The sequence below is a fragment of the Brassica napus genome, chromosome A4 (genome assembly GCF_020379485.1).
Source record: "Brassica napus cultivar Da-Ae chromosome A4, Da-Ae, whole genome shotgun sequence".
Classification (NCBI taxonomy): domain Eukaryota; kingdom Viridiplantae; phylum Streptophyta; class Magnoliopsida; order Brassicales; family Brassicaceae; genus Brassica; species Brassica napus.
This window is the reverse complement of record NC_063437.1, coordinates 2,686,472-2,711,495: the sequence shown is the minus strand read 5'-3', so window position 1 is coordinate 2,711,495 and position 25,024 is coordinate 2,686,472. Positions and strand designations below refer to the sequence as shown.

Below are 25,024 nucleotides of genomic sequence, written 5' to 3'. Positions count from 1 at the left end.
AATTTCCGAAGCAAACAATACACATCTCGTGGTTGGGTTTGTTTCAGGGTTTCCACCTGTAGATCTTCTTTGATGCGAGATTCTATGAGATATAAGTGGTATGTCACTCATTGTTGAGGTATTTGTGTGGGGTGAAGTCTTTGTCGAGATGTGGTAAATAGAGTGGGTTTAAATATATAATTTTTTGTCTTTAAACGTTGGTGTGAATGAGTATTTATACCTTAATGTTAATTTTATAAGTTACTTGTGATGGTTAGTCTATTTTCTTTCAGCTTTAATTTTATCCGAGATTTATAAGCAAACTATGAATAGTTAATATATGTTTTAGATTAGCAGAAGAGTATATAAAAGGGAAAATTTAGAAAAAAAAAAAAAGTATAAAAATTATTGAATAAAACGGTAAGACAACAATATTCAAAAAAGATCCTGAATGAATAAATTAACAAATACCGTATATATATATATATATATATATATATATTATTTCTGATCTAAGTTAAATTCATATAAAACTTGTAGTTCCGCAACTTCCCAGTTAAAAAAAACTCGAGACATATTGCTGTGAAGACTTAGAAACTAATATATATATATATATTAGTTGTGAAAAATCGTAACTAAGGTTCGTGATAGTTCAAAAATATAGGTCAAAATTTATTTAATATATACGAAAAACCCGGGTCGAATTGAAACTTTTGAAATCGAATATTTGATCATTTTGTAATATTTATAGAACACATGTTACATTTTAAACAGGTAGTGCAATAATTAAATTAAACATAGTTAAAGAAATCTTCTTCTTTTTCTTGAATCTCAGTTTATATCTTGTGAAAAATCAAAAGTTTAAATAGGATATATATATACTATATAAATATTTATTTTTAAGCTACGTTTAACTTTTGATTAATCTTTTGTGTCAATATGTATGTATATCTTGGTTTATGGCCTAAGAAATACAATTAATATATCTAGCTACATACATCCCTATAAAGCGATTCTTAGGATGATTATAGATTTGTTTACCTGCAGTTTGCGAAGGGGGTGGAAGAGGTGGCTGCTCCATTCCTTATATATTTCTATCCTTATAATGAAACTGATTACCAGTTAGATTGATGGATTAAGATTTGTATATTCTTGGTTTATTTAAAAATTCTTACCTTCCACAGTAGGTTGAGTCTAGCGTTGATTAAAGATGGGAAATAGGAAGCTTGGTTGCAGCAGCTTAAGGGGATGCTTCAAAACGGAAAAATAAATCTTGGTTCACCGGGCAGCAGCCTAAGGGGAGAGTTACGGGAGAAATAATACGTGTTTGATATGATTTAGGTAAATCGCATTACTTGGTTGATTTAAAAATGAGAAGATATATTCTCGATTTAAAAAATCGTGTTTGATATGGTTTAGATATTGCTTGATTACTTGATTGGTTCTTTTTCCATAAACGATACTAAATTTATGCCTTCAACAATTTTATGGAAAGTAGAGTAATTATGTAGATTGGTAAACACGTTTTTATCCAAAGTAAAATATGCACTTGAAAACCTCCTTTTTTCCTAAAATGTTGCTTTCTTTACAGACATTTTTCAAAAAAAAAAAAATAGTTCGTTAAAAACTGATTTTCATATTCGGTATTTGTCACAAAGTTATATTTCAAAACACCTAAAGAAACAGAGTTATAAGCCTTAAAAAGTAGAACAATGATTATCAAAACATAAGCATTCAGAGTTTATAAAAAACTTTAGAGAAACTGAAAGAGATCATAAGTCAATAACAGAGTGAGAAAAAAAAAAAAAAACAAACTTCAGACGTAACCCCATGCAAGACATGCTACGACACACGTAAAATCTAAACCCCACGCTTAAGGCGTTTTGCTTTGCCCATCTCATCAATGTCACCATTGCTCTTACTTCCCTCTGCCGAATCCACACTGGGTTTGGAAGCTGCACACACCTTCGTTCCAGTCTCAAATCCGTCCTCCGAGGTTGTCGGGTTGTAGTTTCCTCCCGAAGCTTCTGTGACTGGTGGAGATTCCATAGGGAGAATCTTGGTCACAGTCAAAGATCGAGACTTGCCATCTAAGTTGTGCTGTGTAACCTTTACACAAAAGTTATGTTTCTGACCGATAGTGCTAATTAAAGCTTCCGGGAAAGGCACCTCTTGAGTAACTCCTTGGTCTCCATTAGCCTGACATTCAAGATTATCAATATTCAATTCTTACGTGAAGACCAATATTGAGAGTACCAACACTAAGAGTTCCGAGTGATGAAACTTACCTCAAAATAGCTGCTGACTAACTCGGCTGCATGCTTCCCGGTTAACTCAAAACCAGCATCACCAAGCAGAACAAAAACAGCTTGCTCACTGTTGTCATAGACAGATATCTGTGCACGGTACCTGCCATGAAAAATTAATAAGCTAATACCATTCAAATTGTTATTGAGAATTGAGCAATGAGTTAGAATAAATACTGTGGTACTCCTGATATGTTGACTTTCCCACATTTTGAACACATCAAAGAAGTAGGGCCTTTCGTAGCCTTAGTATGGCAACCACTGCATGATATGTAATACCAGGTTGAACCATAGACCACATCATCAATCGTAGCCGTGCACTCAAAAAAAGCCTCCTACACAGCAAAGCTCTATAAGACTCAAAATTTTAAATAAATGACTGTTGAAAGTTTCACTGCCCAAGAACATCAATTCGTACCTTATTAGATCCATCCCTGATGTAGGAGAATATTTCTCCTATGGTCAGTGTCTCCCTTTTAGTGACCACTTCTGCATTAACCAACTCAGCACTCTGTGGGTTAGAGCCCAACCTAAGACAGAGTAGTAACATTTTGATCCATTCATTCATTGATATGGGATGAGGCAGCTACAGATTAAATATAAAAATGGAAATATATATAGATTTACCAGCTAAAGTAGTCGACCGTAGGTTGGACGTCGCAGTCCATAAAGACACGTGAGGAGGACATTGTAGTAAGTGCAAGAGTACCTGTTGTATTAAGCAACACCCATTTAAAGACCAGCAAGAGTAGATAACTAATTGTAAGAAAGTTTTCTAAAGTTAGAAACTGAACCTCCGAGACTCTTGGTGTTAACGGTCGTCACCAATAACACAGTGGGGGTGCCTTCGGCTGATTTGAATTTTTTGCAGAAGTCTCTTGCAGCCTGGTCCCAAAGGTAGAGCTTCACCACAGGTCCACTGCAAAATATTGTCACTAAATGGTTAATATAAGTAGACAGACAAAGTGTTTAAGAAATAACAAAACACTTACTCGTATGACTGCACATGAACCAACACATGCCTCGCCCTAGCTATTTCCACTTCATCAAGAACTGGGGTCCCAGTGAGACACTGACCATTAATCAGCTTCATGTGCCCAAGAACATCTACACCATTAATCATTAAGCGTGTAGTAAGAAGACTAAATATGGAAAAGCATTTCAACAATTTCATAGAAAATAAGCAGACATAGAAATCAACCAGCTAACAGATCCTAACCAAACTATCCTAAGAAAAAAAAAAAAAAACCAAACACTGATTGTAGTTAACCAGACACTAAGTAATCTACTTTCTCATGAGCAAACAAAACCAAACACGCATAGCACTGTAAGCAAAATTCTAGATTAATCATCAAGCATTGTAACTCATAGTTGGTGTGTGTGATAACAGAGATTACCGTAGAGGTCTCCTTTGCGATCACAGCCAGCTTGAAATTCCTCAAAGGAATGAAAACGGAATCTGTCTTCATCAAAAGGAGTGGGACTGTCTTCAAGAACAGAGAGCTCCGAGTTCCATGAGAACGACACCGTCACAGCATGATCAGAAACCCGATACATGGTTTTGTTGCTTGATCCATAAAAATTGTTGAGCTTGTAAAGCGATCCAGGCTTCATTTCAGACAAATGTCTCTCAATACGGCTTGGTGAAATAAATCCTTGGATAACAGATCCCTGCGAGAAAATACAGTACCAATAAATAGTTGTTTTTGTTTTGTAAAAACTAAGGACAGTGTAAAAAATTAACTATATAAATCAGGATCTAATAACAAATTTAAGGACGATCGAATATGGTAAAACGAAGAAACTTATCTATATAAAATCAGGAGTTAAAAAAAAATTTTAGAACGTTTTAAATAACAAAGAACGAAAAAACTGATCCAAATTAATGACGATCTTAATAACAACTCTAACAACGACCTAAATAACAACGAAGCTAAAAACTAAATAAATCAGGATCTAATAACAAATTTACGAACGATCAAATAGGGTAATACGAAGAACCTTTTCGATATAAAATCAGGAGAAAATCAAATTCTAAAAACGTTTTAAATTTCAAAAAAGCTAAAACTATATTGCGTGAAAACAAATACCTGCTCGTCAATTAACAGCATCTCAATCCCAATAAGCGTCTTCTTTATAGGGTTCCAAGCCTCCCAGAAATGAATCAAGCGGAAACGCAGCTGGGTTTCGTGGGGACCCGGTGTGACATCGCGGAAAAGCATGATTTTGTCATCGTGATCGGTGGTAACCGGGGATTTTCCATTCGGTTTGATCGCCATAGATTAAGGAGAGAAGCTCGGGCTTTGGTTTCCACTCAAAAGAGATGAACAGTATATAAAGGAGCAGGGAGAAAGCTAACCGAAACGAACTCATAAAGGACAAATTGATGGATGGAGATGTCGTGGGGTATTGATTGTAGAGATGTGGATCGAAAAATCTGTAACGATGAAGAGAGCAAAGGGTGAAGACGAAAAGATGGAGGCGCGGAGTATCGAGGGTTCCGCCTCGACTGAGTTTTTTTTTTTTAATATCTACTGACCAAGCCCAATAAACCAAACCAAGCCCAGACACTTTATTATGAGACCCAAATGACTCTGTCTGCGGTTTTGTCCGCGACCCAGAAAGCCAAAAAGAAAAACGCGTTATCCTACGTGTATCCGACGTGTTTTAAGCAAATGTTGTGATTGGGGGATTAAATATGTCGACGTGGACAGGCTTAAAACACTGTATTTGTTACTTTTAGTATAGAGTAGATTATTAAAACCCTAATACTAAAATTTATTGCTGCTAACTTTTTTGCAATAAAATTCTCCTAGATCAGCAGGTTCCAGGAAATTTAAGTATGGAGAATTATTAATTTTTACAAGTGAGAAGCCGAAATAAATAGATTATTTCAAGCTTGTAGCACACCAGTACGCCCAATTGCAAAGCATCATACGATCCACGAAATAGAATGGGCTTTTAAAGAAGTGCATTTGTTAAATCAAAAAAAAAAATTATGTGTTAGGGTGTGTTTGAGATCATACAAAGATAGTGACAAGTAGCTAGAGCCTACGAGCTCGGGGGCATTTACTATTAGATGAAATATTAGTAGCTGAAGAACTAGCTCTAGCTGTCTTGACATTAGAGAACAATTCAGGGGAGTTTAACTCTCTCATTATAAAACTTTAATAAGTAGTTATAATGTGCTGGAGATCTGTTACACATATGTAGGGCTTATATATACTTTCGCAAACACATTTTTATTTTGTTACATTATAAAAAAAAAAATTATTGGTATCAGAGGACACAGATCAAACTGCATGAATATATTGTACTGAATTTGTCACCTAATGGATATATAATTATATATAGCCAAAGAGATAAGTCTTAGTTCCAACGTCGGCTATGGTATACGAAACATTGTAAGTCTTTAGCAGAGGTTCAATATTTTTTTCGGAGACTCCAACATAATGCAGCAAAATCATGACAAACAAAACTAATTTTTGAATAATGCAAAAAGATCTTTTGGATGTTTGGCTTCAGAAAAGTTGCTGGTAGAGAACGACGCTCGATGAGAGACCAAAATTTGTCAATTATATGAGAAAAATGAAAATGCATAATTGTTGTGAACTAACACTTCAGAGAAAAAAAGGATTGATGCAAATAATTTATGTGAATATTGACTATGTGAATGAATATACGACTCATTAAAACCGTATTTATATAACCTCAAAATCGATATTTTTTTTCATTTAGGAAATTAGTAGATATTTTTCTAATTCTAAAGGGTATACAGTACGCAGAGGTTTTCGACCAACAAATTTGGATTTTTGCTTATACACAGAGATTTAAGTTAATTTCATAATCAACACAATAGTAAAACATTAAAATGTGAAAACCTAAAAAAAGGTTTTCAAAACCGCAATGATTTTAATTTGAAGAAACGAGAGAGAAGCAGAAATGGTAGGAGGAGGGACCAGAAGAAAGGAAACGTCTGGGAAAACTCTAAACCCTAAATGGTGACGAAATGGCAGAGAGGAAAGAGCTGTCAAATGTGTCAATTCCATCGATCCACAAAACTTAATGCTTGTGGACTACGCAACGCATCTCTTCTCTCTTTTATTTTTACACTTCATTAATTTACTCACTATCTTTCCTTTCTAATTAATTCTGGGCACAGTAATGGTTAATGAGCTTTGGTATATTTTGTATCTCCGATTATGATGTGTAAACTGTTTCCTAATCTCTATCCTTCTAAATCTCTGATATGCCAAGACAATCTCGACCGTAGGTTCTCTTTCTCTTCTTCTATTTAAACTCTTTAACCCGTTCCTACTTTCTCCACACAAATCTCTTATACTTCTTCAGATCTTGGGGTTCTCTTTACTCTTTATTACTAGATTACTTATTAGGATTTTTTTATGACGAGATCTAATTTTGAAGTTGTGGCAGTCATTTTTTGCTATTGCATCATCTTCAAGATTCAGAAATCATATTCTTTGATGGGTTCTCCTCTGATCCCATCTTCTTTGGTTTGAGAATCTTGATGATGCTGCAGCGGCAATTAAATGGCTTTTTTTTAATATGATCTAATACTCAAACGGATACTTTAGCAGAAATATAGATCAGATGTTTAGATCTATGATCTATTTACTACGATGACTTGTGGCGAATTCTATTGCACAGGTATGATAAATACATATCTGGTTAAGCACACATATATTTGTCTTTGTATAGATCTGTGTGCATATGTATGTGAACAACTTTTAATATGAAACGATGATGAATGGTATTAACATATGTATATCAATTTATTTTGTGGAATCCGTACTGTTAATCTTGTTATAATTTTTGCTGCACAATGTATGGACTGAGAAAAACAATTCTAGACGGCTCTAGGGTTTTCTTATGAAGTACAAAGTGTACATAGTCATTTTGTAGCTTCCTTTTGTCATTCCATAGCTATTGTATCTAAAGAATCCGTAGATATTGTATGGATTTTGCATATACAACAATAAGTTAAAAGGGTTTGGTAGAATATGGCTTTATGTATGGAGGACGCATATGTATGTTGTTGTTTTTGTTTTGTTACTTTTTTTTGTTCTGTTACATTTGTTTAGTACTTCTCTTTGTCTAATGTTTAATCAAAGGAGTCATCTCCATGTGAAACCTAACCCTCCCTTGTTTTTGTGTGTCCATGGGTTCTTTTTATAAGCAAGATCATTATTTTCGATCATCCTTCTCTAATATATATGTAGATGATGAGGTTACGTATTGTATTGTTTATACTCACATGCTTGTTCACATGAAGCTTCTCTAATTTGATCTAATTAACCATTTAAGAGTTGGTGATTTTTACAACCCTAATGGCCTATATCTCTCTCTAAAATATGTACATGAAATATGAATGGATGTTACAAGATCTTAGTAATGGGTTCCTTTCCAATATTCCAATTGAGATTATAAATGCTGTATGTAACAATTAGTGGAGCAATTGGGGCTAGCTAGGAAGCCTGATAATGTATATAACTGTATACTGGGAAATAAAGTAAATATATAGAAACCAAATTAGTACGAGACTATGCAACTTAGTCATTTCTCCATCAAATCTAAAATTTAACAGAGAATGAACTGTTGCAAATTATTATAGATGTAAGGTTTTTGAAAGCAAGCAATTGTAGGTTAAACTGTCTATCGCGATTCCATATAATGCGATTAGATTTGTGAGCTGAGCTGGTAACCATCGTTTGTAGTCGTTCTTGTCCAGTAATCTATCAAAGTGTATATAGGCCATTTGATGTTTATTTTTCTAATTTAATTATTTAAATGATGATGTAACTGAAGGGAGGAAAAGAAAAACTCTATCCCTTTTGGGAAGAAGCAAGCAGATGAATAAATGGAAAGTAAAAAAGAAAACTACAAAACTTGTTACAAATTTGATAATTGACTGGTTTTATTGGATGGCTGGTCAATTCTTGACGCTTTCTTTGTGCATCTCTCAATTAACACAACGGACCCTTAACATAACGTTGGGAAGTTAATGCCTTTTCTAACTTCTGGCCTTTAAGTTTGGGCCTCAGAATTGGGTTTTTAATGTATGCACACCTGCTTCCTTCCTAATCCTCTCTCCGTCTCAAGAACTTATTAAGTAACATTTTGTCCAGTTATCTTCTGATAATACTCCTGCCTAAGAACTTCAGAGCCGAAATTCATAACCTCTAATGGGATCAGCTTTTTTTTTTTATGTTGTTGTTTATTATTCACATTTAGTGTCTCATAGTTTTCGTCTACTTGGTAAGGCGAGAATAACTGCATATAACAAAAGGATAAACTAAAAACGAGAAGAAGAAAATACATTTTTTTAATTGCATCCAATCATATTCTGATCCGATAAAATGAATTGCATCCAATTATAGGTTAGTATAGTGACCCATAAAATGGAGACTCATATGTATATACATATGCATGCAAATTACTTCCACACATAGTGGCTGGAAAAAGTATATAGTAAGATTTTTCAGATTACTGTTATTGGTGATTGTGATCCTAATCGCAATGATTAAAACAAGATTTGGTGTTTGACTAAGATGGATTTTGTTAGATATGAATTTGCTTTTATTTTTAATGCGACTGAAGAGCAATAGAGACTTTAGTATATTAAAATAACATTGCTTCAATTTGAATTAATCTTGTAGTGAGTTATATGATGAATTTCACTGAATATTGAGATTTTATAAGTTTGGAAGACTATGAGTTATCAGAAGACTCTGATTTTGTTACATATTATATGTTTAATACATTTAACCTTCAATAACTTGTGTCTTAGTTCTAGCAGATCTCTTTTTTTTTTCTTTTTTTTTTGTTCACAGATCTCATTTTTTGTTTTATTTTTTCTTTTATATTATACATTGATATATAAGTAAAGACACACGATTTAATAGTATCGGTAGGATTATTTTGTTTTAGAGTGATAGGGGTGGGAATAATTGAATTGTACTGAGAAAGCAGCAAACTTTATCTATGCAGATAAAAGGTCACTGATTTAGATTTGTTTTGGTGCATCAAAATCTCTCTTTTTGCTGAAGCTTTTATCTTTTTCATTTTTATCTATCAGTGAGATAGTTTGAGATTGCAAAATCAGCTGCTCCCCCAAGAAACCCATTAAAAAGGTAGAGATACAATTCATTCAAAGGCTCCTAATGGTGACTGCGGTTTGAGCGATGCGGGACAAGCGGTTCAACTGCGGTGCGGTTCTAGCAGTTATAAAAATGTATTGATATATAGTAAATGTAGATGTTTTTGTTACTGTTAACTGCGGGACGCGACGGGACAATGATCACCATTTGAAACCTTATAACGCATATATTTATAACTTATAAATATGTTGATTTTTAATTAAATTAAATATATAAGTTTATTTTTATTTGAACCATAGAAAGTATCTTATATATCAGTTCCTTTAAATAAATTACTCAATACATATGCAATTGTAACAGACTATGGTGCAAATATTTTGGAAAAAACATTTCGCATACCAAAAGATTGCAGCTGTAACTTTTGTCGTCCGGTTTGATTCGCATTGGAAATGACTATTTACAATGTTTGGATTTCCGACAAAGAGGTGAAAACACATTTTTTCTACCAAAAGAAAAACATTTCGCATGTGCCATGATACCGTGAGCAACGACCTAAACCATTCGTTGTTGTCTAAGGCTTCGAATGTTTACAACCGTTCCGCCCCGCACCGCAGTTAACAGTAAAAATTTTTTTACATATACTATATATCTATACGTTTTTATAACTGATAAAACCGCACTGTAGTTGAACCGTTTGTCCCGCACCGCTCAAATCGCAGTCACCATTCGGAGCCTAAGTTGAAAATTGAACTATACCCCCGCTATTCCGTACAGTGCGTTTGAAACTTTGAGGATATATACCTAGGTTTGCCTATTGTAAGAAAAATAGTAAATTACTATCGTTCATTAATCTGTATTAGATTAAAAACTACGTTTAATGGATTATGAAGAGATTAGGTAAAAAAAAATCAACGTATTGGTTCATGCAAAGAAATACTAAAATACGACGACGTACATTCAAATCGTTAATTGAAGATAACTTATTTGTTTTATTTTTACACTTATTTAGTTATTTATTTCATTGTCACCTCAAATTTGTTAAAACTGAACCCCTTTCGAAAAAGATTCAACGTAAGAAAGAAAATAAAAATAATAATATTAGAAGTAAAATAGTGTAGAATTTTTTTAATGTTTCATTAATTGAAGATCTATTGAGTAAAGTAAAAGCAAGAAAGAGAAATTTTTTTTATTTTATTTCTCGTCAAGCGGTTTTTTTTTTCCTTTCCAAAAACGACATCGATTTGTAACACCATTATAAATGAGGAAGTATAACCTAAACTCTCCTAAACTCTACTACTCTTTCTTTATCTTTGCTGAATCTCCCAAGTTAAAGAGAACAGATTCCATAATCCATCAATCTCCAACAATAAAATCTTTCGTGGCCAGATCTTCAGTTAAATGACTAGATCATCAGCAAACGCACCGCAGTTTCAGAGATGGAACCTATCATCAAAAAAGGAAACCTTTGGAGATGATGGAGACACGTCGAGAGTCACAAGCTCGTTGAGACAGAAGAAGCAAGGGAAACACGGTTTCACAAGGAAGTGTGGGAGACTAGTGAGAGAACAAGGAGCTCGTTTTTACATCATAAGGAGATGCGTCATCATGCTTCTTTGCTGGACTGATAATAGTAATCATAATAAGAACTACTCCGACCACTCCTAAATCAAACATCAAATCTTCTTTGTCCGTTGTTTTGATTTTTGGAAGTAGATAGAGATACAAATGTAAATAAAGGATTCTCCCTTCCGGTTTCTACGTACTCTTTTAGTTGGTAGACTTGTAGTTTAGATTCTTATGTTTGTGTTTTGCATCTGTTCATCAATTTTAGTGTATGCTCTTGAACAATAGAGAATGCAAAAGCATGTTAGTATAAAATAGTAAATTATATTTGTTTTCAACGCCATGATCATATCGATTTAATAGTTTACTAATTGTTAGAACGTGATTTCGTAGCTAGTTATCATTAGACCAAACAATGTGCTAGAACTTAATTGTGTTATAAAAAAAATGTAGTTGATTAAATACTTAAATGTCATTAGGATTTTCGAATATCCTTGAAGTCAAAGGACATCGGTGACATTTTAAAGGGCTCTGAAATATTGTTGTTAGTAGTGGTACTAGTGGATTAAACGTGCGAAAAATATTTAAAAAAATCTAACGAAAGTACCAATATTTTTTTCTTCCAAATGTTGCGCAAAAGTAAAGATTATCTAGCTAAACATAGCTTATACATAAGTATGAAAAAGTTAATTTATAGAATGGATACTGCAATGTGATGACAACACGTAACATCTTACGTAGTCCACGACTTCATGAAATAGCTGCCACTTATATATGATATTATAAACAGATTAATGTGGTCTTAGAAAAGTTGTTATAAACAGATTTATAAACCCACTATAAAACGTATTTGGTCCCTATGTTAAAAAAAATCGTATTTGGTCCCGTAATTTATATTCATTTCTACTAACAATATGACCACAACAATTATGATTCATTATAGCTCGAATAAATAAGAATATTTTTTTTGAAGTGCTTAATTAGGCATGGGGAAATTAATTAAACAGAGGTGAGGCTAGAAAGATCGAGTCTCTTTAAGAAATTAAGTCACTACTGCTACTCATTGTCATTGAGTTACTGCTGAAGAAGTGATGATATTTTCTTATTAGTTCTAGATCTAGGTCAATAATCTTTGAGAATCATAAACCATAACATGTTAATTTAATATTTTTTAACCAAGGTCCCAGTCCTAGATCCATATTTCTTTGAACCATGAAGTCATAAACCATGCATGTAAAATTAATCTTTTTCTATAAATACTCTCTTCACAATACAATCGATAAACTGATAAAAAAAAATTGTAAGATAAACTGATAAAGAAAATAATTTTATAAGTAAAACATATGTTGTTGCGCTGGATTCTTTCTAGTTTTTGCTGGATATCTTCGTGTTTTATTTAATCTTCGATTTGTTCAATGTAACTACTGCTTCACTTTTGACACTTTGTGGCAAAATAAAATAAAATAAATTAGTTTCTTTAAAAATTCAAACGGGGCCGATTTGATTGTTCTATCGAACATTGCAATATATGGAGGGATAATTGATCATTGCAACGCTGAATTAATAACACTTTAATCTCTAAATGGTGTTTAAACATATAAAAGTAACAAATATTATAAGAAATATAATAAGTATATCATGAATTGAATTCCGTCCCCCTTGGTTGTATCCATACGGATTGCTCGTGGCTCCTCTTGGTTGTTGGAGCAGTATAATGAGTTCCGGCGCTTGTCTCCTTCTTCACCTTTTCTGCTTGTTGACATCTACGATCCTTGGATGTTTGTGTTGATTTATAGTCTATGATCGGTTCTCTGTTTTTTATAAAGTTAGCCTTGTTGTTTTAGTTTGTTTCTTAGGGATTGAATCTCAATCTGTTAGATTTTGGCTCCAGAGATTGTCCTTTATCTGCTGGCTTTTGTCTCTGGGGGTTGGTTAAACTCGCTAGCTTGATGTCATTGTTTGTATGATCTCTGATCTGTTTTTTGATCTTTTAATATAATCCTTCAGTGGGGAAAAAAAAAGAAAAGAGGCAAATTATGATAGTTTAGTTACCGGTGCAACGATTAGTTTGAAATTTGAAGTGCTTTATCAGCCATCCCTACAAATCGAAAAGGATCTTTGCTAAATGATTATTAAATGTTGATTGTTCATTAGCATGCTTGATTTGGATTGTTAGGCAACACTATTGTTTTCACTTTGTGGAATCTTTTGTACTAGTTTGCTCGTAATTATTGGGGTTACATCACTTCTTACTTTATAAAAGTGAAAATGGATTGTGTTTTAGCCTTAAGGCAAAATAAAAGTAGCTGAATCAAAGCGTCAGTCATCACCTATTTCTACAACTGCATGGGCTTGCATCTCTTGTAGGAGGAGATAGACTTCTTAAAATTTTGGGCCTAATGGCCTACCAAATTTTGGTGGCATGAACATCGTAGGATTAGAGGACACTCAGGAGACTCATTATGGACAGTCTTTAGTTTCACTGTTTCATTCAGTCTTTGAATCTGATTTTTTTCAGTAATAGACAATTAATGATTCGCCAATCTTTTTTTCAGGTTTGAGAAGTTGCAAAGTGTGTATCCCTCAAATACCAACTCATGATTCAGTTAAAAGAAAGAAAGAAACTGATGATTTAGCTTGAATCTAGTCAAACTCTTATAAACTCATCATCATTATCAACCATTACATGGTTTGTTTTGTGTTCTCTAGTTCTTGATTTCGATACATTTAATAACATAACAAGTCTCCAAAACCCAAACTTTCAAACCATTTCGGAGGCATCATCATCATCCATCCCGTTTGTCTGTTAGTTATACCATTCTTATTTCTTAATATGCAAATTCTACAAATTTTGGTATCTAGAACTGATTGACTTGACAAAAAACAATTTATTGACATATAACATTTTTGTGCTAATTACTTATAGATGTTGCTGAAAATGAGATGGGTTCTCCAAAAACTATCCGTGATGGCAAAGCAAAATCAGCTAATGACCACCACACGCTGAACTCGACCAACTCAAAACCTTTAAGGAACAGCTCAAACTAGTTATCATGAAAACCATCACATATGAAAAATAGTTTACTTTCTAGGTTCTTTTTTTGGTAACAAAATTTCTTTCTAGCATACAACTTACATTTTCCATGGTCAGGTGAAATTTTTTTAACTCAAAACATTACCAAAATGCGGTTATAAGAACACGAAACCAAATCCATCATCTCCGATCGGTTTTAGTTTTATCGGCGGATGAGAATATAGACGAAGTAGTAGTCTCATGCGGTCTACTTAAAAACCTAGCTGAATCCACAAAATCCTCAAACTCTCCAACATTACCACTTCCATCATCAACACACATGCTATCATTCTTATCTAAAAAATCAGGCGCAGGGACAACTTCCGGGGACGGATGCTGCTTCTCTAGATACATAACCACTTGTCTCATCGTAGGCCTAACCTCTGGGGAGTTGTTAGAACATAGAAGCCCTAGTTTGATAACCATAACCACTTCCTCTTCATCAAACTCACCGTTCAATCTCCTGTCCACAACACCTCTAATGTCTCCACTTTGCCACCTTGACCAAACCCAATCAACCATTACAAGCTCTTCCGGTAAAGCATTTGTCTCTATAGGTCTTCTCCCGCAAGTTACTTCTAACAGAACCGCTCCAAACGCGTAAACATCAGTGCTTGTTGTTAACTTTCCTGATTTAGTAAGTTCTGGTGCTAAGTACCCAAACGTACCAACCACTCTTGTAGCTCCCGGGTTCGATCCATGCTCATATAACTTAGCAAGACCGAAATCTCCAACCCGCCCGTTCATTTCACCGTCTAGCAAAACGTTTGCGGCTTTAATATCGCGGTGAATAACCGTTTGTTCCCATCCTTCATGAAGGTAAAGTAAGCCAGAAGCAACCCCTTTGATAATTTTGAAACGTTGCTTCCACGTCAAGATAACTTTAGGGTTTTCGTCGAACAAGTACATGTCTAAGCTTCCATTAGGCATGTAATCATATACCAGAAGCAGATCTTGTCTCCTTCGACACCAGCCTAGCAACTGAACAAGGTTCCTATGCCTGAGGTGACCAATGCTTGAGACCTCAGACATGAACTCTCGCACACCTTGTCTTGACTCGTGAGAGATTCTCTTGACAGCTACAAACTCGTCTGAATCTTGAAGCTTTCCTTTGTATACTTTCCCAAATCCACCAGACCCGAGAAGCTCCTTGTCCCCAAAACCATTAGTAGCTTTCTTCAGCTCTCTATAAGCGAACCTATGCGGACCAAACTCAAGCTCCCACTCTTCAACTTTGTCATCATCTTTTGCCCTTTTTATAAAAAACATCGCTGCCGCGACAAGAACCGTGATTATCAACAGGGAACACGAGAGAGACACTCCAAGGATCAAGCCAGGGCTCTTCTTGTTCTTGTTTGGATGTGGAAGCCGAGGGAGAGATGGCAAAGACAGAGACAAAGCTTCTCCACCCATGTTAAAGTTCCAACCTAAGATGTAATGAGAACTAGCTAGCATACCGGTCGAAGCAGAGAAACCAACATACATCTCATCTCCAAAGACAGAGGACAGATCTACTTTGTAAGAGAGAAGAGACAACGTTGGTTTCTCGGAGATTGGAGAGAGCTTAACATCTAACCTTTTCTTGTCTGAATCATAATCAACCCAAGCTTGGAACACTCTACCACTGTCTAAGAAAAGCTCCTTTTTGGTTGAGTTAGGTAGAAAATAGCCAGCTGGAGTTGAAGTACTTGATTCAAGAGTGTTTATATCGATGCCAACATGGTTATCATTGATATCATCAAAGTCCAAGTCTCTGACGGTATCAAACTCCACAGCTAAGAAGTTGCTAGAGAAGTTAGCTCGGCTTGAATTCCAAAGGCCTAGGTACTGGCTAGGAAGAGAATTTTGGAGATCTGGAGTTGACGTGATGGCGAAGGCAAGTCCGTGGCCTCCAAGGGTGACGTATTCTGGAACCATGACTATTACAAAAGAGGTGGAGAAGGAGAGAGTTCGGTTCTGACCGGGTGGCTTGAACCGGATTGGTGAGGAGTAGAAGGCGTGACCGGTCATGCGACTTGTGTCTGTTGTGAGCCTGAGAGCTCCTGTGTCGGCTATCCCCGCAACTCCGGACAAGATTAGATTAGGAGAAGCGTTTTTGAAGCCAACGAAGGAGAAGTCTTGAGTTATGGATGAAGCCAAGTGTGTGAAGCAGATGAAGAGTAGCCAGATGAAGACAAAGGTCTCCATCAACAATGATTTTAGCTTTTGGATTCTCTGTAAGATGTTTCCTTGGGAAAGAAGTAAATAGAATTATATATGGTTGATGAGCTATAAGGTTATAGTTCTAACATTGATCGATTAAGAAGAGGAAGAAATAACTAAGGTGAAGATTACGAAAGCATGTGATGCTGAGAATGATGTTGGTGATTCAGGAACATATGATTATTTCTAGGCAGATTACAGTATTAAATATTCAATATTTAAACAGCAAATTGAACTTACTTTAAACTATGGTTATACGAGGTTAGAACTGTTGGATATATCGATGTTGTTAATATCAGTTGAGATCGTCGGTATTGATTAATTTAACTGATGAGCAAGTACGCATATTTTGTAATCAAACGATGACTTTTAACTTAATGAATTTATTATGTATATATCACATCAACATTTAATTTCGGAATATGTGGGGAGATGGAAACGATCTGTGTTTGTAATATGTCTTTATGGACGACAGTATTATTATTATTATTAACGTTGGTGAGTGTCGTCTCTGTTGCATGATTTTAAAACTGGTAATTTACGGTTTAAATGATATCTTTTGGCACTATTATTATCGTTCTTTCCTTGGTCCAGAAACAATATATATAGGAAATGAGGGTGGGTTATAGAAGTAAAAGGGGTTTAATGATGTCAACCCTTCTTATAAATACTTTTTGATCAACTATTTAATCAATACTATTAAAAGGGAAAGAGTCCTAAAAAATCTACTTAAAACAAGTCATAGTTGGACCATTTCATTTAACTAGAATTCCTATTATTTTTCATACTATTAACTTCATTATTCTTCATTAAAACAAATTAGTCATAAAAAATGATACTAACCTAATTCTCTACATATACATTTACTATATACACATTATTCCATCATAATTATTTTATGTTATTATTAAATAATATCTACCCTATATTTGTATATATGGTTACTTGTGATTTATTTAATAGTAAATACCTTCGGAGACTATAAACATAATACAATATCTATTGTAAAACAAATTGCATCTTTTACAGAGATCAACCATTATTTTATACCAATTTTATTAACTAAACTGATTTCATTAACCATGTTATATATATATAAACACTTCAACATTATCATTCACAAACTAAACGATGTTTGTCACAACTTAATATTCCAAATTGGTTGTACCATTTAATACCAAGCCAGTTCTTATACGAATCCATATATATGATTATGGTCTACATAAAACCGGTTCAATCTTTCCATCTCCTATATTTTCAGAAAATGGCTATTTATCTTTGGTTCCGTTAAATATTTAGTCTAACCAATTATAAATCGGTTAGTAATAACTTCTAAAAACTTTAAAAACACATTGTTATTTATTAACACTATATTGATATTTTAAAATAGGTTAGCAATAGAATTGTGTTTTAGAACAAAATCCACTTATTTTAAAACATAATATTATTTTGAAAATAGTTTTGATACTATGTGTTATATTAAACATAGTTATATATATATTTAAAAAAATAATTATATACATAATTTATACTTTTGGTTAACTAAATTATTTATAAACCAAATAAAAATATTCGGGTAATTCAAGTTTTCGAGTTATCCGGTTTATAAATAGTATTTTTAGGATATTTGGTTTTTAAAATTGAATGTAATTAATATTTTTAAATATATAATTTTTATTTGAAAATTCAGATACTCATTTGGTTCTCGGTTTAGTTTCAATTTTTCAGTCATAGATATATGGTTTGCTCTATTATTTATGCAATTCAGTTCAATTTTAGTTTTTCAGTTAGTACGGATTGGTCCGTGTTTTTGGATAAATGTGCTCAAACTTATACATTATCTTATATAGAAATTTGTTTAAAATATATTTAATTACAAAAACAAACCCGCGCTTTTCAAGCGCGGGTCAAAATCTAGTTAGTTCTTAAATTGCATGCAACTTTAAACGCCAACTAGATTTTGACCCGCGCTTCAAAGCGCGGATTTATTTTTGTTTTTTTTTTCAATTGACAAATATTTAGTAAATGTAACATTTTGATATATTTGTGTTTTATTTTATAAAATACTTAAAAATTTTATCTTTATTTATCGTATTTCATTTTAAATGAATATTTATGTTTAAAAAATTAAACTTTATTTTTTTAATAAATTAAGTTGGTATAGCTCTGATAAATTAATTTTATTATGGGGTTAATATTTTAATTAAAAAATTATATACTTTTAATAAAGATTTATACTTTTCAATAAAAAAATCAATTATTTTTATGAATGTTTAAATTATATTAAGAAAAGAAAAAAATAATAATTAAGAATAGTTGAAAAAAAAATTATTTGAACTTGGACTCAATGGCCCAAAAGAAAAAAAAAAGTGAGAATTGAATCTGAGTTTTTAATAGGCCCAAATGACCCAAGAGAGATTTGATGTGGGTGGATCCAAAAATAATGATCCAATATAGATTTGTTATTAATATTACTTAATTGCTCTTAATAAAATATGCAATGTCAGTGAAGAAAAGGACAGGCTAAGGTAATTATGATAATAGGATTCTGCTTTAATAGTATAGATGTAACAATTCTATCTATAAGTATTTTCATTTATCTCTAACTAATCAAATTTATCTCTAAGTCTCTAACTAATCAAATTAGGCTTTAAGAGTCTAAAGTATGTGTAAAACAAAAATCAACAAATCACCACCATTCACTACTGGTGTTATTACATAAGTATTTTACCTTACTCGATTACACCATTCGTTTTTAGTAACAGTGTCTATGTAAGAAAGATATTCTTAAAGAGTAATTAATGCAAAAGAAGTAGTACAGCATTTATACGCACACATTGGAGTAACCCAACGCATACAGCCTGGACACGTATTCAGTAACGTGGCTTCGGCACCAGTGGCAGGGCCTCGGGGAAGGCACTAAATAAACTAATACCAAGAAAACAACTTTATGGTTTCGAATGGTAACCATCGTCTCGTTCCGTCCCGTAGTTAATAGTAACAAAAATTTTTATATATAATATATATTTATACATTTTTATAACTGTTAAAATCACACCGCAGTTGAACTGCTTATCCCGCACCATTCAAACCGCAGTCCATTCGGAGCCTATATACTTCCACCACTCGAGAAAATTCATCGAATTAAATATCCTAAAGTATGACGACGAAACGAATTTTCATATAGAATAAATTGTGTAAACTACCCACTTTATATTGAAAAATATTGCTAGCATGCATTGTGGAAAAATCAGAAACGTTGAATACAAAAATATTCTTGGATATCAAACAAGAGTCAATAAAATTTTCTCAAAAAGGTCAATAAAATCACATAATAAAGCTAATGAAATCAAAATTGGAATAAGTTTGGAGACATTAACGGATAAAGTAAACGTTGTCAAAAATTGGAAGACTAAAAGTTAATAAAACAGAAGATGTTTTACCAATAATTATAGCGATGACTACAATACATAATGGAATGGTAAATAAATAATGGAATAAAATAAATATTTTTTTGCCACCAAAATAAATATTTGAATAGATAAATTAATGGTAATAAATAATTAGCTCCAAAATGTGAAAACATGAATTTTAATTAATATTATTGTGAAAGAAAATAGCGTAATCATGTTTTGAAACGGAGTTGTCGGGGAAGACATATCGGCAGTGGAGAATTGAACCGGTCAAGATTGGCTCAGTTTCAATTATTTTTGACCAAATACAGAGCTGAATTTGAACTAAAAAACAAATCGAGTTATATAGTATATTTTTCTTTTGACAAAAACCAAAATAATGGTATGTTCTAATTCACTATATGCGTTTGGCAAAAGGAGAACGAATTCATTATTTCTCAAAACTGGAAAAAACACAAAACAAAAACTGAATCGAAATCCTACTATATAAAAGGGACTAAATTCAAGGCTTTTGAGGCTATCCACCTCAGCCAAAATATTCTCATCCAAAAAGAATTAAAAATAAATGTCATTTAGAAGATAATTAACTAATATAAAACTTTTGATATTTCTAAAAATTTTAAATTTGTAACTGCTAATTTATTAATAGAATCATATATCTATATTGAATTATGTTCTATTTTTAATCGTTACTTTAAGAGTAAATAAATTATTAATTTATAATATATATATAGTTTATAACTTTATATTGTAGTTATAAATAAAGAGAAAATAACCGGGAAAGGTGAAGAAGCTCATATAAAATTATGTAATTAAAATGGTAAAATGGTGAATATGATGAAGTGAATCTAAGAAAATTTGTTGTACAAATTATGGTGCTTTCTTCGTCCACTATAATGATTTAAAATAATATATATTCATATAAATAAGTCAATATTTGTTGTTTTTTTTTGTAAGATGTTAAGATTATCATTTTCTGAAAGGTTACACTGATCCAAAGAGATTAGTTTGTGGAGCTAACCAAACGAGGATTATAGTGTTTACTTTGAAAAAAGTAATAGGTTGAACGATAGATGGCGTGCGTGTTTTTTCACATGGAAATCTGCACATATATTAAAATTGTAAGATTTGAATCATAGAGAAAATATAGTGTATATGACTGAAGTTGATTCATTCCGAAACTAAAGATGGCTAAAATTCTTCTTTGTCAAAATGCATAGATGTGAATCTTATATGAATAGAGTTCTCAATTGCTTATAGCAGTGTAATAAATTCCGTGTGTAAAGGAAAAAAAATGTTATATAAGTGAAAACAAAAATTATGATTTTTTTCTTGTGCCTATAGGCTCTTCGCAATTTGAAGAAGAAAGAACATATTGTGTGAAAATCTTTGGCTCGGTCAAATTTTATCGAGTTGTTTATAAAACTGTTGTTATATGATTCATGTAAATTTTCAGTGTTGATTTAAAAGCCCAAGAAAACTCATCTATACTGACTTTTTGATTTTTTTCTGTGATTTAAATTAAAAAAGATAAAACTTTCGATAAGTTATGTAAACTCAGAACAAGTATTTAACTTTAGAAAGCATTTACATGTTTCAAACTTATAATATATACATATATAATGTTTAAAATTATGTATATAAAACCTGTATAAAATGTGCTTAAATATGTTTCTTTTCTTTAATGTGTTAATTGTACTATATATAACATTATTTTAAAATTTCAAAAAGTTTATGTCACATTCAAAAACTATCAATAAAAAATATAATTCTCCATCTACAACCAGAAAAAAAGAAAAACTATAAACATATAAATTTAAATTAAGAAAAACTAACATTGGAAAAACAAAAAATTAATGTAAAAGAAACAAACCGACAAATAATATTATAAATAAAATAAATTTATAAGACACAATCCGCGCGAAGCGCGGAAAAAATCTCTAGTCTACTATAATATACACTCCTACTGTTAGCAGCTAAAGAGCAGTATAATTGAAGAAATCAACACGTTAATTACACCGAACCTTGATCTTATGAAAATGCGTAATGGACAAGAAATTTAATCTTAGATGATCTCTAATAGTTCACCAAATTTTTTACTATAAAATAAAATAATTTTATAATAGATTGTGATATAATCAAATTGTATTATATTTTAGAATAGAAAATAGAATGATGAACAAAAAAAACAATTTACTCTATATATAGAACAAAACTATTTTTTATTCTATTATAGACAGAAAAATAAAACATCGTTAAAACATTTTTACTTTAAACTTTATTTCAGAGTAAAAAATAGAGTGGAGTTAGAAATTTCTTTTGATATATCACTAAACTCTTTTACGAGCGAGATTATTTTAGATTTAGTGTCTAGCTATTCCTCCGATAATCAACTACCCATCTTGCTGCTAATGTGTATGAAGTTGAAGCAGATCTTGCAAAGCTGCGCTGCTACTTTGTTGCCTAGCTAATATTGTATCTATTTTCAAACGAAATTTTTTATTCTTTCAGTTCTCTATGAACTTTTAGGAATAATAAAATATGTTGACAAAAAAAAAAGGAATAATAAAATATAAACATACAAATTTGCTACGGTATTTAGTTATGATGGGACCATATCTCCCGTACTTTCGTTTTTGGTTTGCTTGTAGTACAAGTGGTACATAAAAAGAAAAAGAATTTGTAAGACCAATGACTGTAAAAACACCCAAAAATGGAAAAATACCGATTCTTATTTGATAAAACCACTCTTTTTGACCATATAAAAGACCTTGGTACCAAAACCAAAAACAGTAACATCAATAAAATCATCTTGGTTGAAATACCAAACAACTTTCTCTAGAAGAATAAACAATACACATGTATATAAGAAAGTATATCCTCAATCTTAAACCACATAAAACCTCACTAACATTGACTCCTCACATGGTTATTGTATGCTTAAAGATTCAAAAATGAAGCATATATAAAATCCCTAAATCCACATATCTACTTGTAACACAAACCCCTCCCTTGCCAACTCTTACCGCATCACAAAGACACAAACTCAAGAAGAACAAAATAATAGAGAAATATAACGAAACTAAACCAGCCTCGAGATCTAGAAATGATTAGAACAATGCCTCAAACGAATAAAAGGTCTTAAAGAACGCGAAGGATGAACAAGAATCACACTCCACACACGCCATTTCTCATAAAGACTATGCTGAGGTTTATCCACAAAATAAAGAGAAGAACATCAAAGCTCCAAGGCGATTCTATGATCAGTTAACAACATTCATAACAAAACTAACCGAGATCAGTCAGAAAAACTAGTAATCACCGCCACAAAACAAACAAACACTAGCTAGACATCGTCCGAGCTTAATAAACAAAAGTCTAACCACTCCTAAATAATTTCAACAGATGGAAACATAATCCTCCGAGCTAAAAGAACACCTTGCAACCATCACCTATCTAATTATCAATATGAAGGAGGACCACGAGGAGGAGGAGCACCCCAATACACGTCGTGTTGAGCCATTTGCTGACCATTTGGCATAAAACCAGGAGGCATATTATACATCGGCGGGGGTAGCGGCTGCATGGACCCTTCGTTACCATCATTCCCACTCTCGTTATCGTCTTTCTCTTTCTCCTTCTTAGCTTCTTCTAGTTGCGGTTGCTGCTGCTCATCTTCAATAGGTAACCTCTCGTAAGTAGCATTAGAAAACGTAGCAGCGATAACAATAACCGGTCCAGAAGCAATAAGCGGTCCAGCGACTCCACCTCCCAGGACTTGACCCTGAGCTCCAGCTAAGTAAACCGTTAAACCGGCCGCGGCTGCCGGAGAACCTGAAGTCGGAAGAAAAGCACCGCACATAGACAAGATCTCAAACTGACCACGAAGAGACAAAACTCCTCCAGACACAGCAGGCTGTCGCAGAGTAACATTAGTCACCAAACCGCTACCGCTCAGAACAGAAACGCCTCTCCCGCGTCTACGAGCGAAGGCGTTTAGGGCTTCCGCCACGTCAGTTCCCGTGGCGATCTCGAGGACGTGGCTTTGCAGCGAGTTGGGACTTTCTTTGGAGACAACCACTGGGTTCTTCGGTTTGTTCTTGGAACCTGGAGGTCTCCCTCTCGGACGTCGACCCGTAGACCCGGATCCAGATCCGGGTTCGATAGCAAGTACCTCGTCTCGGCTATTAGGTTCCTCTTGGCTGTTCTGTGTCTGTGTCTGAGTGTTAGGGCTTCCACTGTTGTTGGCGAAGTCATGGTCCAATCTTGGATCCGACCGGGGCATACTCGGGTTATTGCTTCTGTGGTGCATAGACGGAGCTGATGACGTCACTGGACTCTCCACTCCTCCCATAGCAACGTTCCCTACCCACCAAGGATTCGCCATTGATTTTACTTTTTTTTTTCTGCTCTCTGACAAAAACTATTCCAAAGGGGGAGATAGAAATCTGAAAAACCTTATCCTAAAGTTTAGATTGCATCTTTTGTAACCAAATCTAAGCCGACATGTTGCATGAAGCAGACACAGAAGTCATGGGACATCATTCCTTTTTTTATCATATACCTGAAGGGAAAAGGAAGAAAATAATCAGATCTAGAATTAGCAAGAAAACGCAAAACAAAAAAAAAAAAAATAAGGAAAAAAACCCTAGAACTATCACCAAATATCAAATAACGAAAACCCAGAAACCCAAACATAAAAATCTTAACTTTATTTTCCAATCGAATTTAAAAAAGAAACTTTATGTGATTGACTAAAAAGAGCTAATGAAAAAGATTAAATTAAAGGAGAAGAAAATATGGTGAAATTTTACTATCAGCAAAAATCAAATATCGAAAACATAAAAATCTTAACACTATTTCCAAATCGAATAAAAAAATGAAACTTTATGTGTGATTAAAATAAGTTAAGGATAAAAAGATTAAATTAAAGGAGAAGAAAATATGGTGTAATTTTCGAATCTAGAGAGGGAGACCTAAAGATTTGTTCCAGACAAAGCTTTGTACTTGAAAGTCGTAGAAACTCTTTTACTGTCTCTTTCTATTTTGTACTTTGGAGAATACTGGCGTATGCGTACGATAAAAGGACTTAATGGCAGAGAGGCGTACGATAAGGAGTTTCTGGTGGTGGATGATGAATTGTGATTTGATCTTTCGTGATAACGTTCTCTGAAGCGGTCCTCTCTTTATCTATCTCTAGACCAGAGCCGTCCTTTTGGACCATTGAACTTTTAGGTGTTCGTGCAAAAGTCTGAGCGACCTTCTCTAGACACGCCCTGTCTCTTCTCTCTATCTCAACTAGCCCTGGATTAGCTCACTTTTGTGGACCCGTTTTTGAAACTACTGTATTACCCCTGGCTTCAATTGTCA

The 25,024-nt window shown here is 33.3% G+C and overlaps 3 protein-coding genes across 6 annotated transcripts; all 3 read right to left on the bottom strand.

Annotated features, from left to right (window-relative positions):
• Positions 1-1,837: 1,837 nt before the first annotated feature.
• On the bottom strand, positions 1,838-4,564 carry LOC106369506. The gene is made up of 9 exons (XM_022718580.2): positions 4,376-4,564; positions 3,683-3,956; positions 3,278-3,392; positions 3,080-3,204; positions 2,913-2,994; positions 2,704-2,815; positions 2,463-2,620; positions 2,268-2,388; positions 1,838-2,178 (listed from the first exon to the last, which is right to left on the bottom strand). Exons 1-9 carry the CDS (start codon positions 4,562-4,564, stop codon positions 1,840-1,842), a joined length of 1,515 nt encoding a protein of 504 aa, XP_022574301.2. The 3' UTR covers positions 1,838-1,839.
• A 6,668-nt stretch (positions 4,565-11,232) lies between these two features.
• LOC106447940 (L-type lectin-domain containing receptor kinase S.4-like) lies at positions 11,233-18,105 on the bottom strand. Its single transcript, XM_048777953.1, has one exon. It carries the CDS (start codon positions 16,224-16,226, stop codon positions 14,181-14,183), a length of 2,046 nt encoding a protein of 681 aa, XP_048633910.1. The 5' UTR covers positions 16,227-18,105; the 3' UTR covers positions 11,233-14,180.
• A 4,710-nt stretch (positions 18,106-22,815) lies between these two features.
• LOC106445363 (AT-hook motif nuclear-localized protein 15) lies at positions 22,816-24,952 on the bottom strand. 4 transcript variants are annotated; one of them, XM_013886897.3, is made up of 2 exons: positions 24,764-24,952; positions 22,816-24,218 (listed from the first exon to the last, which is right to left on the bottom strand). In XM_013886897.3, exon 2 carries the CDS (start codon positions 24,039-24,041, stop codon positions 23,118-23,120), a length of 924 nt encoding a protein of 307 aa, XP_013742351.1. In that variant the 5' UTR covers positions 24,042-24,218; positions 24,764-24,952; the 3' UTR covers positions 22,816-23,117. The 4 variants fall into 4 exon arrangements, with proteins under 4 accessions (XP_013742351.1, XP_013742348.1, XP_048633909.1 ...); XM_013886894.3 differs by having other exon boundaries at positions 24,631-24,942; XM_048777952.1 differs by lacking the exon at positions 24,764-24,952 and adding an exon at positions 24,687-24,707.
• Positions 24,953-25,024: the final 72 nt, after the last annotated feature.